Source organism: Kogia breviceps, chromosome 12 (genome assembly GCF_026419965.1).
Source record: "Kogia breviceps isolate mKogBre1 chromosome 12, mKogBre1 haplotype 1, whole genome shotgun sequence".
Classification (NCBI taxonomy): domain Eukaryota; kingdom Metazoa; phylum Chordata; class Mammalia; order Artiodactyla; family Physeteridae; genus Kogia; species Kogia breviceps.
The window spans coordinates 83,451,341-83,467,238 of NC_081321.1; the positions used below are offsets into that span (position 1 = coordinate 83,451,341).

At 40.7% G+C, this 15,898-nt stretch overlaps 1 protein-coding gene across 1 annotated transcript in view; it reads right to left on the reverse strand.

The window, feature by feature from the left end:
* Nucleotides 1-1,471: 1,471 nt before the first annotated feature.
* The window catches only part of SLC5A8 (solute carrier family 5 member 8), a 63,014-nt gene continuing 48,587 nt past the window's right edge, over nt 1,472-15,898 (reverse strand). The window contains exons 13-15 of the mRNA XM_059081955.2: nt 5,989-6,092; nt 1,856-1,935; nt 1,472-1,597 (exon numbers count right to left, since the gene is read on the reverse strand). Coding sequence (XP_058937938.1) covers nt 1,472-1,597; nt 1,856-1,935; nt 5,989-6,092 — 310 coding nt within the window. The remainder of the gene's footprint in view (nt 1,598-1,855; nt 1,936-5,988; nt 6,093-15,898) is intronic.

Below are 15,898 nucleotides of genomic sequence, written 5' to 3' on the forward strand. Positions count from 1 at the left end.
AAAAACATTTCTTAATGTTTTTAATTGCCAACCTCTCTACAGCATGCTCACCTAAATATCAGACAATAAGCAAAAATTATTTAATCATAAAATATTTTAATGTACCTAAATATTTCACACATTATTTTAAAACAGTGTAATGCTAAAAAAAAAAAAAAACCCTTCTAAACAGTATCTAATGTGTGAACTGTAGAAAAAAAATAAGTTTTTGATGAAAGCCTGTAACCAAAGTCTTAGCTAGAAATGTAGGAAAATAAACAAAATAAACTTTGAGATTGCTACTTGAAATTTTAAAGCATGGAACATAGCATATATTCAGTAATTCCGGAACACTGAACAAAAATAGTAGTATTTGCCTATGTAATTTAGCTCATCAACCAGGTGGATACATTGGAATTCAATATGTCTAAGCATATGTACCTTTAAATGTAAATCATTGCAAATTAGTTGACATTCAGCTTCACAGCATTCAAAGGAATCGTCTAATTCCACAGAGCTTTACCCATTTTTAATTGTGTAAATGTTCTTGGATCACCAAATCTGTAAGTACCTAGCTGAAAGTACTTTGGTCAGTATAAGGCTCATGGGTGTTTATATTTATAGGCCGGGATGGAGTGAACCAGGATCTGGGGTAGCATGATTTACATTGGGTGTCTCAAGACATACACAAGCCCAAGGCAATAAAGTGAACAGGAAATTAGGAAGGCGAGCAAAGGTAAAATGTGCAACAAAACCAAAGTTTTGTGGGTGAGCCAGAGTCTAAGAAAGGCAATATAAGCAGCCAATGGCCAGGAACTCTAGTTAACAAGCAAAAAGGCACAAGAAGAGATGCATAGCACCAAAAAGACCTTGACCATTGGGCCCATGTTCTGTCCCAAACAGGATGATTCTTGATTACCACCCTCCCGAGCCAGAATCAATGCCAAGATTAAACGTGCCCTGGGCTGATAGGGGTTGATGAGAAGCCAAGATCGAGAGAGCACAGACCTGTCACTTCATTGCTCCCTAAGAATAGAGTATGTGGTAGGAGGGAGAAAGGTCCCTTTCAATATTAATTATGATTTCAGCAAACCCCCAAATATATGCTAGCACCAAATGCAGGGAAATATTTTTAATGATGCCCTAATTTAAGAATATGCTTTTGACCATCGAGTATGTGTGTACATGTGTGTATTAGCTTTTCAGCACATATGTAGTCACAACTTTCAAAACTTTCACAACTACAGCTTCACTGAAATAATAGTAGAGAGAGAGGAAGATACTGATGCTAAAACTCTTACCTCCAGAGTAGCATCAATTAATGAGTATAGAAAGTAAAAGTCAAAATTTGCTCTAACAAAAATGTATCCCCCCAAAGTTCCCCCAAAACACTCATGATAGGACAAAAAAAAAAATCTAAACCTGATCCAATTATCTTAAAAAACATATAAAACTGGGACACTGTTTAAGATAATTTAGCATCACAGCTACTTCACAAACGAGTCCCATTGATCTTGCCACTTTGATCTGTGCAGTTCAATTCAATATGGTTGAAGCCAGGATTATCAGTTCCACCATCTTCTACTGGATGAGTTTTATAGTCTAAAACTTGCTTCTTCTAAAAGAAAATGTTAACACGGTGATTAGAAAAAAGAAACTGTTCGTTCAACTCTAAATAACTGTTACTACTACTTTTCTTTCTCTAAATCAGCTTCGTAGTTCTATTGAGGGAGAGATAAACAAAAGAAATAAATCATTTAAAAAAGGAAAGCAAATACCTTCCTTGTCCAAAAGAAAGTCTGAGGATTAACTAGTATTCTGTCCTGGTGATAAAAGCACAGTCTTACTAATTTAAAGAAAAAGAAAGCCAACTCACTTTCTTAAAAATGTCAAAATTGGACAAAACGTCCTCTTTGGTTAGTAGGAATCTGCGGTCTATGTTTTGTTTTCTTCCTCCTGAAAAACATACATCATTTACATTGTTAAAAAGACATCTGTAACTACCCAGTGACGGACCATCATACACACATTTAACTTGGGCACATTCACTTCTATGCACTTATAAGACACAAAGAGAAAGTCTTTGAAATAGTGCTGGAGACTTAGCCTACCATTTCTCTTCCCTCAGTCAGTCTCAGATTCCGCAAGCCTCTCACTGGGATACATATGAGTCTAGTGTTTAAAGATAAATAAGGTGGTTCTTAAATGCAAGCCAACTGCCTCATCTGGCATCAACTAGGGAGAGTCATCTGGCCCAATACTGGTAGGAAAACTGGTTTAAATGCATCCTTCATGATCTACCAATAAAATATCAAACCTCTGCTTGATGGAGTTGCCCTTCCTTAATTTAGTGGCTATGAATGTGTGAAGAAATGCAGGAAATTATGAATTGTTGGATAAATTATTTAAATGAAAACCAGTGTGATGATAGGTGCTTGATCCAAATTCTCTTCCTTAAAGTTTTGCTCTACAAAAATTATTCTTTGGCTCGGTGTTTTATTTGTGAATCAGAGAGGAGGCTTTTAAAACTGTGTATCTCAAAGAGTTGTTCTCCAACTACCTCTATCCAAATCACCTAGGAGATGTACTGAACATGCAGATTCCTGGATTCCAACCTGGACTGACCCAATTAGAACCTCTGTGGGTGGAGCCACTGAGTCCTGATTTTTACCAAATTTCCAAGGTGATTTTTCTGCCCTCTAAAGTTTGAGAAACACCATTTTAGTATAAATACTACATTTTTAATTAAGGGAACCTCTGTTGTTCAGGAGAGGGTTCAACCTTAAATTAATTCATTCAATATTGTTGAGTGCCTACCATGTTCTAGAGACTCTACCAGGTGCTGGAGAGACAGAGATGAATAAAATAATCACAGCTCATAGCACTCATAGCTCATAGTCTACGTAGGAAAATATTTACCCCACTTTACCAGCGAAGAGACACATTCATGGTGCACCATCTGTGATTAGTTGAAGCTGAAATGCCAACCAAGTCTGTCTGGCCTGAATTCCTACATATTCCTAGTATCCTACAGTAGATCTTTAAATATATTTCCCAAGGAGCATCAGGATTTTATGTTTCTAGACTTTCTTTTTTGCAGTACGCGGGCCTCTCACCGTTGTGGCCCCTCCCGTTGCGGAGCGCAGGCTCCGGACGCGCAGGCTCAGCGGCCGCGGCTCACGGGCCCAGCCGCTCCGCGGCACGTGGGATCTTCCCGGACCGGGGCACGAACCCACGTCCCCTGCATCGGCAGGAGGACTCCCAACCACTGCGCCACCAGGGAAGCCCTCTAGACTTTTTTTGCAAGGTTCTCACTGATGGTATGAAGTGGGAACAAGTTATATATGAGATTAATGAAGTGTTTTTCAATCACTGGATGCCTGTTCACCTTCACTTTTTAAAGCAAAAGATAAAGCTGTAGAAGGTTATCAGAATCAAAGTATTTAAGGGGGGAAAAAAGGAGCACTCAGAGGGAGTACTTGGACACTCCCACTTTTTTAAAGAGAAAAAAAAAGGGTTGAAGAAGGACCAAAGGTCAAACAGGAAAAGGAGATTGTTAGGTGTGTTGCAGATCTGAACAGTTGGGTTATTGGTGAGAAAAGTTTAAGATCTGTCTTAAAATATATCACAACAGATAAGAGAGTAAACCTACTGTGCTGGAAATTTTACTTATGAGAAAAAACATAGTCCATTTTGAAAAGAAACAATAGTTTAAACAACTGTTTGAGAGGTAACAAATAGTTACAAACATTATTATAAGTTTACAATAATTATAAATTGTAATGTCGAAAATAATTATAATTATATAATGTTTTGTTTTGTTTTTTGTGGTACACGGGCCTCTCACTGCTGTGGCCTCTCCCGTTGCGGAGCACAGGCTCCGGACGCGCAGGCTCAGTGGCCATGGCTCACGGGGCCAGCCGCTCCGCGGCATGTGGGATCTTCCCGGACCGGGGCACGAACCCGTGTCCCCTGCATTGGCAGGCGGACTCTCAACCACTGCGCCACCAGGGAAGCCCTATAATGTTAATATAATCATTGATACAATTATATTAATATCACCACTAATTATTAATATAATTTATTAATTATAAATACACATCCTGTGATATAAGTATCACAGAAGTTTCAAAGATGGTGCTATCCAGGTGCCAAAAGACAATGAGAGATGGTAGAATTCTACAAAGTAGCACCATGCTGGTAGATTTACAGCATAAAGCAAACAAAGACATCAGGCATACTTGGACAAATTATAGGATTTCTGACTAGTTGTAACACATTTGATAAAGAAGGCAGGGGCGCTGCCTCCCCCTGCTTGGTTGCTCTGGATGTGTATGTGTGAGGAAACGTAGGAAATTAGGGAGCCCAGCACTTCTCCCCAATTCCACACTACTGCCCTGCTCCAAGCCACCGCGATTGCTCACGTGGGCTACTGCAATAGCCTCTACCTGCCCTCCTTCCCTTACAGAGTATTCTCAAAATTGAATCAGAGCACTCCTTCGAAAATTACTGGAAAAGTCATTTAAAAAATAGCCCATGTATGGGCTTCCCTGGTGGCGCAGTGGTTGAGAGCCCGCCTGCCAATGCAGGGGACGCGGGTTCGTGCCCCGGTCCGGGAAGATCCCACATGCCGCGGAGCGGCTGGGCCCGTGAGCCATGGCCGCTGAGCCTGCGCGTCCGGAGCCTGTGCTCCGCAAAGGGAGAGGCCACAACAGTGAGAGGCCCGTGTACCGCAAAAAAATAAATAAATAAATAAAAATAAAAATAACCCATGTAGTAAACCTAAGAGACACAGAGATGGAAAATAGGAGAGAAAAGATAAGAAAATCAGAAGGACGGTCCAAGTGTAAAACATTTGATTAACAGGAGTTTCCAGCAAGAGAAAACAGAAAACGGCAGGAAATTACAAAAGAAATAGTGTAGGAAAGTGCCCTAGAACTGCAGGACATGGGTCTCCTATTGAAACCCTCCTGAGGGGCGAGGGCAAGGCAGTCATTGTGAAATGGGTCACATGTGAACGGCCAGCAGGCAGCAGGGCACTGGTATTCTCAACAGCAACAAGGCAAGTAGAAGAGAAGTAACACAGCCTCCAGGAACAAGAAAGTTACTCTCAACCTAGGATTCTCTACTCAAATTATCGGCAATTATCAAGCATAAGGAGGAATTAAAGACTTTTTTTTTCAGCTATGTAATGTTTCCAAGATCTCTTGTCCACCCTTTCTCAAGAATGTGCTATAGGATGTGCCCCATTCAGTTAAGGGTGTAAACAAGAATTAGGAGTAATGGGATACAGGCAGCAGGGAATCCAACACTGGAGGGAGACCAAGAGAATTCACAGAACGAGGACAAAATGAAGTCCCAGGGTAACAGTTCTATAGCAATCCCAGAGAGCCTGTGTATGCTATGTGTATTATTGGTTTGATTTCCTTTAAAAATTATTTTTTTTAAAGTTTATGAACATCTGAGAAAAGCCTTCACACTATGTTTAGATATAAAGATCATAATTATTATTCCTTACATGTGTATACTTCTTTACAAAGAGTCAGTGCAGGACAATGAGAAGATCATGGCACAGAGCTATTGTAATGGTAAGTGTAAAATCCCTAGCATTGTAGTAGCTATACACAATTTCTTCAAGCATTTTATTTTTAGCTTACAGAGACCTGTGAGATAGGCAGGTCAATTATTATCCTCATTTTATACATAGGATAGCTAAGGCTCAGAGTAGCTCAGAGTAGCTATGTAGCTATATAGAGTTATAGCTATAGCTATATAGACTTATATAGACTTATAGCTATAAGTTCTTTCAGCTAATAAATGGCATGACAGAGATTCAAATTGAGGTGGGTCTTCTGTTTTCAAGACCAGGCCGTAAAATTTCCCATGAGTAAAATGGAACAAATAATTAAACTAGTTGTTAGGACTACAGTAAAATAACATAAATACTTATAAAACAGATATAGTAAAAACTAATGTAACGGTAATACAGCAATACTAATGTTTAGTTACCTGTTGATAAACTGATAAGCATTCCCACAAATAACGTCACCAAAGTTCCAACAGTACTGAAGTATAGATATGATAAAGAATACCAGTTATCCATCAGTGGAGTCCTAAGAGAGAGCAAAAGCATACCGTAAGATTTCATGCCTGCTACTAGCAGCTAACAGTATGTGTCCATAAACCTCATGGCAAAGTCAAAATATAATATTTAATCATGTTTTTAATGTCCACATCTGCTGTCTCAATTTTATCTTATTGGATCAGGAATTAAAAGTATGACTTAATCTTAACCACATACTAGAATACTAAATGTCCATGTTTATTCATTCAACTCTGCTTTGTGTCCCAGGTACTGTTCTTGTTATTGAAAAGTCTGCCATAAAAAAGCTGGATTAAGGTTGTTCCTGCCCTCTGAAAGTTTACATTCTAATAGAGAAATGTAATGAACAAGTAAACAAATAAATAAGCATAATAATTCCCACTGGTGGAAAGTATATAAGGAAAATGAAACAAGGTAATGTGACACTAACAGGGTAGAAAAAACGAACCACACCTCAAGGAGTGGTCAGGGAAAGTCTTTGTGAAGAAGAGACATTTGAACTGAGATCTGAATAACAAAAGTTCTTGAGAAAGCGTTCCAGAGAGAGGTACACAGCAGCAGACGAACAAGATATAGAATGGTACAAGGTGAGTCAGAGGTCTTTTTGTATGACTTGGATGAGTTTGGATCTTACTCTCTGGATAGTGGCACACATTGCAGTATTTTTATTATTTTATTTTTATTTTTTTAATTTGCATTTTATTAGCGTTGATGTGTAATATTATATGTTACAGGTGTACAATATAGTGATTCATAAGTTTTAAAGGTTATACTTCATTTATATTCATTATGAAATATTGGCTATACTCCCCGTGTTGTACAATATATCCTTATAGCGTATTTTATACCTAATAGTTTGTACCTCTTAATCCCCTACCCCTATATTGCCCCTCTCCCCCTTGCCTCACCCCACTGGCAACCACCAGTATGTTCTCTATATCTGTGAGTCTGCTTCTTTTTTGTTATAGTCACTAGTATGTTATATTTTTTAGATTCCACATCTAAGCGATATCATACAGTATCTGTCTTTGACTGACTTATTTCACTTCCATTTGCAGCAACATGGATGAACTTGGAAGGCACATTGCAGAATTTTAAGTGGAGGAGTGACATGACCTGATCTGCTTCTAAAACAATTGCTCTAGGATTCCACTTTCAGCTTTGACAGAGTAGACCCACCATCCTGCCAAGAACAAAATATGAAAACTGGGAAATGGGAGGAGGCAGGTTTTTGAAGACCTCAGAGAGATCATGGCAGTTAGAACTTGAGAAGCCAACACCCCAGAAAGAAGGGAAAGATAGAGGTGAGCTAGTTAAATTAAGATAATGTGATATATTGGGCCAAAGACAGACAAAATAGAACCGAATAGAAAATTGAAAAACAGACCCACAGAAAAAATAGACATTTGGTTTATGTCAAAGTTGCCACTGCATTGCAAAGTGGGGTAAAAGGAGGCTCTGTTCAATAAATGGTGCTTGGTTAATAGAATATCCATATGGGTCATTTTTAAGTCTTTTGTCATTTACAGACAGCTCTGGGTGCACTGTGATGCTTTCGCAAAAATTTTCCTATAAAAGGGTTTCATCTTCAAGGAATTCATGGAAAAGACTCTGACAAGTACAGGTTTCTGGTAACTGACTATACTGCTGAACTGAATGAATAAGCATTTTCAGAACTCTAATGGAAAACTGATGAATTCGTAAAAGTGCTAACAAAAGATCAAGATGAAAAAAAATTAATTACACGGGACTGAGTGAACTGATGAGGATGATTATAATTTTTGTGACTTTCTGTTTGATTAAAAAAAAAATCCCACAAGGACTCAGAGGCAAAAAATATACAAATCAATTTTCACTGCAAAGTAAAGGAACTGTTACAGTGGAGGATTACTGGACTGAATGTCAATATTATGACATAGTATGAGTGTGTTTCGTGTTTGGTAATTGCAATCACTGTTGCTTTCGTTGTGGTCATCCATTTACAATGCCTGGTGTCAGTTTATTTATCTCTTGTAAAAATAAAATACAGTGTGTGTGTGTGTTTGTGTGTGTGTGTGTGTGTGTGTGTGTGTGAGTTGTGAAAAAAATAAAAAATAAAAACGGTTCTTCTAGTCCAAAAAAAAAAGAATATCCATATGGGAAAAAAGTGAATCTTGATCACTTGAAATCAATTCTGAAGTGGATTACATTTCCCAAATGGAAATGGTGAACAACAAAGCTTTTAAATAAAAAAATAGAGGAATAGCTTTATGACCTCAGGGTAGGCAAAGATTTCTTAAACGGAATTCACAAAGGACTAACCATATAGGAAAAGACTGATAAGTTGAACTCAATTAAAATTAAGAAATTCAGGGGCTTCCCTGGTGGCGCAGCAGTTGAGAGTCCGCCTGCCGATGCAGGGGACGCGGGTTCGTGCCCCGGTCCGGGAGGATCCCACGTGCCGCGGAGCAGCTGGGCCCGTGAGCCGTGGCCGCTGGGCCTGCGCGTCCGGAGCCTGTGCTCCGCCACGGGAGAGGCCACAACAGAGAGAGGCCCGCGTACCGCAAAAAAAAAAAAAAAAAAAAAAAAATTAAGAAATTCTGATACTTAAGGGGGAAAGATACTAGTATTAAAGGAAAAAAAAAATTAAGAAATTCTGACGACTGAAAAGCATCACTAAGAGAGTAAAAAGGCAAGCCACAGAGTGGGAGAAAAATATTTTCAAAACTTATCTTGTATCTAGAATATATCAAGATATCCTAAATAAATAAGAAAAGGACAGAGAACTCATTTAAAAATGGACCAGGGCTTCCCTGGTGGCGCAGTGGTTGAGAGTCCGCCTGCCGATGCAGGAGACGCGGGTTCGTGCCCTGGTCCGGGAAGGTCCCACATGCCGCGGAGCGGCTGGGCCCGTGAGCCATGGCCGCTGGGCCTGCGCGTCCGGAGCCTGTGCTCCGCGGCGGGAGAGGCCACGGCAGTGAGAGGCCCGCGTACCGCAAAAAAAAAAAAAAAAAAAAAATGGACCAAAGATTTCAACAGACAAGTCACAAAAGTAGTTATACAAATGGCCAATAAATATGTAAAAAGGTACTGAACTTCATTAATCATAAGGGAAATGCAAGTTAAAAGCACAACAAGCTACCAGTATGTACCCATCAAGTACTAGAAACTTAAATAAAAACTGAATCTGGGTAATTGAAACCCAATACCTAAGCAACCAAAAAGTATCTTACTTCACCTTTAGCTGTGCGTTAATTCCCCTTGGACTCTAGCCATACTGAACTACGCCTGATTTCCTAAGATGCCCTGTGGCTTCAGGCCTTCATGCCTCTGCATATGTTGCCTTCATTCTGCAACATAACACTCCATCTTCCTTTTGTCCGCTCTGCCCAATCCTGTTCACCTGAGTAACTCCACTTCATGGAATACTTCTCTAAGAAGCATCTTCCACCCAGGAAGAGTCAGGCTCTTCCTCCTCCTGGATCCCGTGACAGCCTATGAATAGTACTGTTCACAACATTGTTTAATTGTTTATTCTCTTGTTCAACTTCCCTTTTGGTCATTTTCTGTGACAAGAATAACTTTCCAGACCTTCTCCTCTAGCCAACTTCTGCACTCTTCAAGTATTAGTAGATCCTGAAGTCTGTGCTAATCTACACTCCAACTTTGTTTATAATCATTCTTTTAACAAATACTTTCGACTATTTATTAGCTAGTTATTATACTTATCATGCGTAGTGAGTTCCTTGTTTTGTGTATAGTAGCATGTTCTCTCCAGCTAGATTATAATTGCCTGGAAGGCAGGAACCACGGTGGATGGGAGGGGAAGACTGTCTATGGATATTACATAAATGGTCAGCCCAGTGCCAGGTACATAGATCATGCTCAAAAATTCTTGTTTATTAGCTGAGTTATTTTATAAATAAGCTAATATATAAAAGTGACTGTTATGGTACCAGGCACATAGTAAACCTCAGCTAATTTATTTGTTTCAGAAATCTGAATAACCAATTTGCCTTACTCTTTTAAATGAAAAGAGACATTTACATAATCAGGACAAATGCTAAGCAAAATTGTAAAACAAAAAGCACAACTTCTATGTCCTCCTACTTACACTTAATTAATAATTGCTCCCTTTTTCACTCTCTAATGACTTCCTGACTACCCCCCCCCACATTCGTGCATTCATGCTTATCCGGACTACTCACTGTATTTCTGTGCACCCCTCTCACCACAGCACCCCCACCTAGTCAAACCTTCCCCCATATATGCCTCAGGCTCTGGAACTAGCTTTTCTCTCTACCCATGCAGAGTTTACCAGCATTGACCTCCCACTGACAAGTGTTCTCACTGCTGAATTCCCTCTGGGACATAAATCACCAATGATGTTTATATGTATGGTCACATTCTTTCTCCCAGGAGTGTGTCCATTTTAAGAGGGAGATGCCATGTCTTGTCTCAAATGGAATGATTCTCCAGTGGTTTCATTCTAGGCAAGCTGGAACTGGGGCAATACTTAAGGGGAAGTGGCCTCGTCTTTGTATTTCTTGAATGTATCCATGGGTTTTGTGCTTTAAGGCTGGAGATGTATTGATATATAGCCACTAAGGGTAGTCTTGCCCTCACATCCACCGTGCAGTGAAACAGTGATATAGAGGGGAGGGGGAACATGGCGGAAGAGTAAGACGCGGAGATCACCTTCCTCCTCACAGATACATCAGAAATACATCTACACGTGGAACAACTCCTACAGAGCACCTACTGAACGCTGGCAGAAGACCTCAGACCTCCCAAAAGGCAAGAAACTCCCCACGTACCTGGGTAGGGCAAAAAGAAAAAGAATAAACAGAGACCAAAGAACAGGGACGGGACCCGCACCAGTGGGAGGGAGCTGTGAAGGAGGAAAGGTTTCCACACATTAGGAAGCCCCTTGGCGGGTGGAGACTGCCGGTGGTGAAAGGGGGAAGCTTTGGGGCCACAGAGGACAGCGCAGCAACAGGGTGCAGAGGGCAAAGCGAAGAGATTCCCGCACAGAGGGTCGGTGCCGACCAGCACTCACCAGCCCGAGAGGCTTGTCTGCGGCGGGTGCTGGGAGCTGAGGCTCCGGCTTCCAGCGGATCACAGGGAGAGGACTGGCGGTGCGAACACAGCCTGAAGGGGGTTAGTGCACCATGGCTAGCAGGGAGAGAGTAGGGAAAAAGTCTAGACCTGCCGAAGAGGCAAGAGACTTTTTCTTGCCTCTTTGTTTCCTGGTGCACGAGGAGAGGGGATTAACAGTGCCGCTTAAAGGAGCTCCAGAGACAGGCACGAGCCGCGGCTATCAGTGCGGACCCCAGAGACGGGCATGAGACGTTAAGGCCGCTGCTGCCGCCACCAAGAAGCCTGTGTGTGAGCACAGGTCACCATCCACGCCTCCCCTGCCGGGGAGTGCAGCCCGCCACTGCCAGGGCCCCGTGATCCAGGGACAACTTCCCCGGAAGAACACGCGTCGCGCCTCGGGCTGGTGCAACGTCATGCCGGCCTCTGCTGCCCAGCCTCCCCCTGCACTCCGTGTCCCTCCCTCCCCCCAGCCTGAGTGAGCCAGAGCCCCCGAATCAGCTGTTCCTTTAACCCCGTCTGTCTGAGCGAAGAACAGACGCCCTCGGGCGACCTACATGCAGAGGCGGGGCCAAATCCAAAGCTGAACCACGGGAGCTGTGCGAACAAAGAAGAGAAAGGGAAATCTCTCCCAGCAGCCTCAGGAGCAGCGGATTAAATCTCCACAATCAGCTTGATGTACCCTGCATCTGTGGAATACCCGAATAGACAACGAAACATCCCAAATTGAGGAGGTGGACTTTGAGAGCAAGATATATTATTTTTTCCACTTTTCCTCTTTTTGTGAGTGTGTATGTGTATGCTTCTGTGTGAGATTTTGTCTGTATAGCTTTGCTTTCACCATTTGTGCTAGGGTTCTGTCCGTCCATTTTTGTTTGTTTTTTACTTAAAAATTTTTTTTCTTAATAATTATTTTTTATTTTAATAACTTTATTTTATCTTATTTTATTTTATCCCCTTTCTTTCTTCCTTTCTTCCTTCTTTCCTTCCTTCCTTCCTTCCTTCCTTCCTTCCTTCCTTCCTTCCTTCCTTCCTTCCTTCCTTCCTTTCTTTCTACTTTTTCTCCCTTTTATTCTGAGCTGTGTGGATGAAAGGCTCTTGGTGCTGCAGCCAGGAGTCAGTACTGTGCCCCTGACGTGGGAGAGCCAAGTTCAGGACACTGGTCCACAAGAGACCTCCCAGCTCCATGTAATATCAAATGGCGAAAATCTCCCAGAGATCTCCATCTCAACACCAAGACCCAGCTTCACTCAACAACCAGCAAGCTACAGGGCTGGACACCCTATGCCAAACAACTAGCAAGACAGGAACACAACCCCACCCATTAGCAGAGAGGCTGCCGAAAATCATAATAAGGCCACAGACACCCCAAAACACACCACCAGATGTGGACCTGCCCACCAGAAAGACAAGATCCAGCCTCATCCACCAGAACACAGGCACTAGTCCCCTCCACCAGGAAGCCTACACAAGCCACTGAACCAACATTAGCCACTGGGGACAGACACCAAAAACAACGGGAACTATGAACCTGCAGACTGCAAAAAGGAGACCCCAAACACAGTAAGATAAGCAAAATGAGAAGACAGAAAAACACACAGCAGATGAAGGAGCAAGATAAAAACCCACCATACCTAACAAATAAAGAGGAAATAGGCAGTCTACCTGAAAAAGAATTCAGAATAATGATAGTAAAGATGATCCAAAATCTTGGAAATAGAATAGAGAAAATGCAAGAAACATTTAAGAAGGACCTAGAAGAACTAAAGAGGAAACAAGCAATGATGAACAACACAATAAATGAAATTAAAAATACTCTAGAAGGGATCAATAGCAGAATAACTGAGGCAGAAGGACGGATAAGTGACCTGAAAGATAAAATAGTGGAAATAACTACTGCAGAGCAGAATAAAGAAAAAAGAATGAAAAGAACTGAGGACAGTCTCAGAGACCTCTGGGACAACATTAAATGCACCAACATTCGAATTATAGGGGTCCCAGAAGAAGAAGAGAAAAAGAATGGGACTGAGAAAATATTTGAAGGGATTATAGGTGAAAACTTCCCTAATATGGGAAAGGAAATAGTTAATCAAGTCCAGGAAGCACAGAGCGTCCCATACAGGATAAATCCAAGGAGAAACACACCAAGACACATATTAATCAAACTATCAAAAATTAAATACAAAGAAAACATATTAAAAGCAGCAAGGGAAAAACAACAAATAACACACAAGGGAATCCCCATAAGGTTAACAGCTGATCTTTCAGCAGAAACTCTGCAAGCCAGAGTAGAGTGGCAGGACATATTTAAAGTGATGAAAGGAAAAACCTACAACCAAGATTACCCTACACAGCAGGGATCTCATTCAGATTTGATGAAGAAATTAAAACCTTTACAGACAAGCAAAAGCTGAGAGAGTTCAGCACCACCAAACCAGCTTTACAACAAATGGTAAATGAACTTCTCTAGGCAAGAAACACAAGAGAAGGAAAAGACCTACAATAACAAACCCCACACAATTAAGAAAATGGGAATAGGAACATACATATCGATAATTACCTTAAATGTAAATGGATTAAATGCTCCCACCAAAAGACACAGACTGGCTGAGTGGATACAAAAACAAGACCTGGGCTTCCTGGTGGCGCAGTGGTTGAGAATCCGCCTGCTGATGCAGAGGACACAGGTTAGTGCCCCAGTCCGGGAGGATCCCACATGCCGCAGAGCGGCTGGGCCTGTGAGCCATGGCCGCTGAGCCTGTGAGTCTGGAGCCTGTGCTCCACAACGGGAGAGGCCACAACAGTGAGAGGCCCATGTAACACACAAAAAATGTAAAATAATAATAATTAAAAAAAAAACCAAGACCCACATATACGCTGTCTACAAGAGACCCACTTCAGACCTAGGGACACATACAGAATGAAACTGAGGGGATGGAAAAAGATATTCCATGCAAATGGAAATCAAAAGAAAGCTGGAGTGGCAAGTCTCATGTCAGACAAAGTAGTCTCTAAAATAAAGACTATTACAAGAGACAAAAAAGGACACTACATAATGATCAATGGCTTGATCCAAGAAGATGATATAACAATTGTAAATATTTATGCACCCAACATAGGAGCACCACAATACATAAGGCAAATACTAACAGCCATAAAAGGGGAAATCAACAGAAACACATTCATAGTAGGGGACTTTAACACCCAACTTTCACCAATGGACAGATCATCCAAAATGAAAATAAATAAGGAAACACAAGCTTTAAATGATACATTAAACAAGATGGACTTAATTGATATTTATAGGACATTCCATCCAAAAACAACAGAATATAATTTCTTCTCAAGTGCTCATGGAACATTCTCCAGGATAGATCATATCTTGGGTCACAAATCAAGCCTTGGTAAATTTAAGAAAATTGAAATGGTATCAAGTATCTTTTCCAACCACAATGCTATGAGACTAGATATCAATTACAGGAAAAGATCTGTAAAAAGTACAAACACATGGAGGCTAAACAATACACTACTTAATAATGAAGTGATCACTGAAGAAATCAAAGAGGAAATCAAAAAATACCTAGAGACAAATGACAATGAACACATGATGATCCAAAACCTATGGGATGCAGCGAAAGCAGTTCTAAGAGGGAAGTTTATAGCAATACAATCCTATCTTAAGAAACAGGAAACATCTCGAATAAACAACCTAACCTTGCACCGAAAGCAATTAGAGAAAGAAGAAAAAGAAAAACCCAAAGTTAGCAGAAGGAAAGAAATCATAAAGATCAGATCAGAAATAAATGAAAAAGAAATGAAGGAAACAATAGCAAAGATCAATAAAACTAAAAGCTGGTTCTTTGAGAAGATAAACAAAATTGATCAACCATTAGCCACACTCATCAAGAAAAACAGGGAGAAGACTCAAATCAATAGAATTAGAAATGAAAAAGGAGAACTAACAACTGACACTCCAGAAATACAAAAGATCGTGAGAGATTACTACAAGTAACTCTATGTCAATAAAATGCAAAACCTGGAAGAAATGGACAAATTCTTAGAAATGCACAACCGACCAAGACTGAATCAGGAAGAAATAGAAAATATAAACAGACCAATCACAAGCACTGAAATTGAAACTGTGATGAAAAATCTTCCAACAAACAAAAGCCCAGGACCAGATGGCTTCACAGGCGAATTCTATCAAACATTTAGAGAAGAGCTAACACCTATCCTTCTCAAATTCCTCCAAAATATAGCAGAGGGAGGAACACTCCCAAACTCATTCTACGAGGCCACCATCACCCTCATACCAAAACCAGACAAAGATGTCACAAAGAAAGAAAACTACAGGCCAATATCACTGATGAACATAGATGCAAAAATCCTCAACAAAATACTAGCAAACAGAATCCAATAGCACATTAAAAGGATCATACACCATGATCAAGTGGGGTTTATTCCAGGAATGCAAGGATTCTTCAATAGACTCAAATCAATCAACGTGATACACCATATTAACAAATTGAAGGATAAAAACCATATGATCATCTCAATTGATGCAGATAAAGCTTTTGACAAAATTCAACACCCATTTATGATAAAAACCCTGCAGAAAGTAGGCATAGAGGGAACTTTCCTCAACATAATAAAGGCCATATTTGACAAACCCACAGCCAACATCATCCTCAATGGTGAAAAACTGAAACCATTTCCACTAACATCAGGAACAAGACAAGG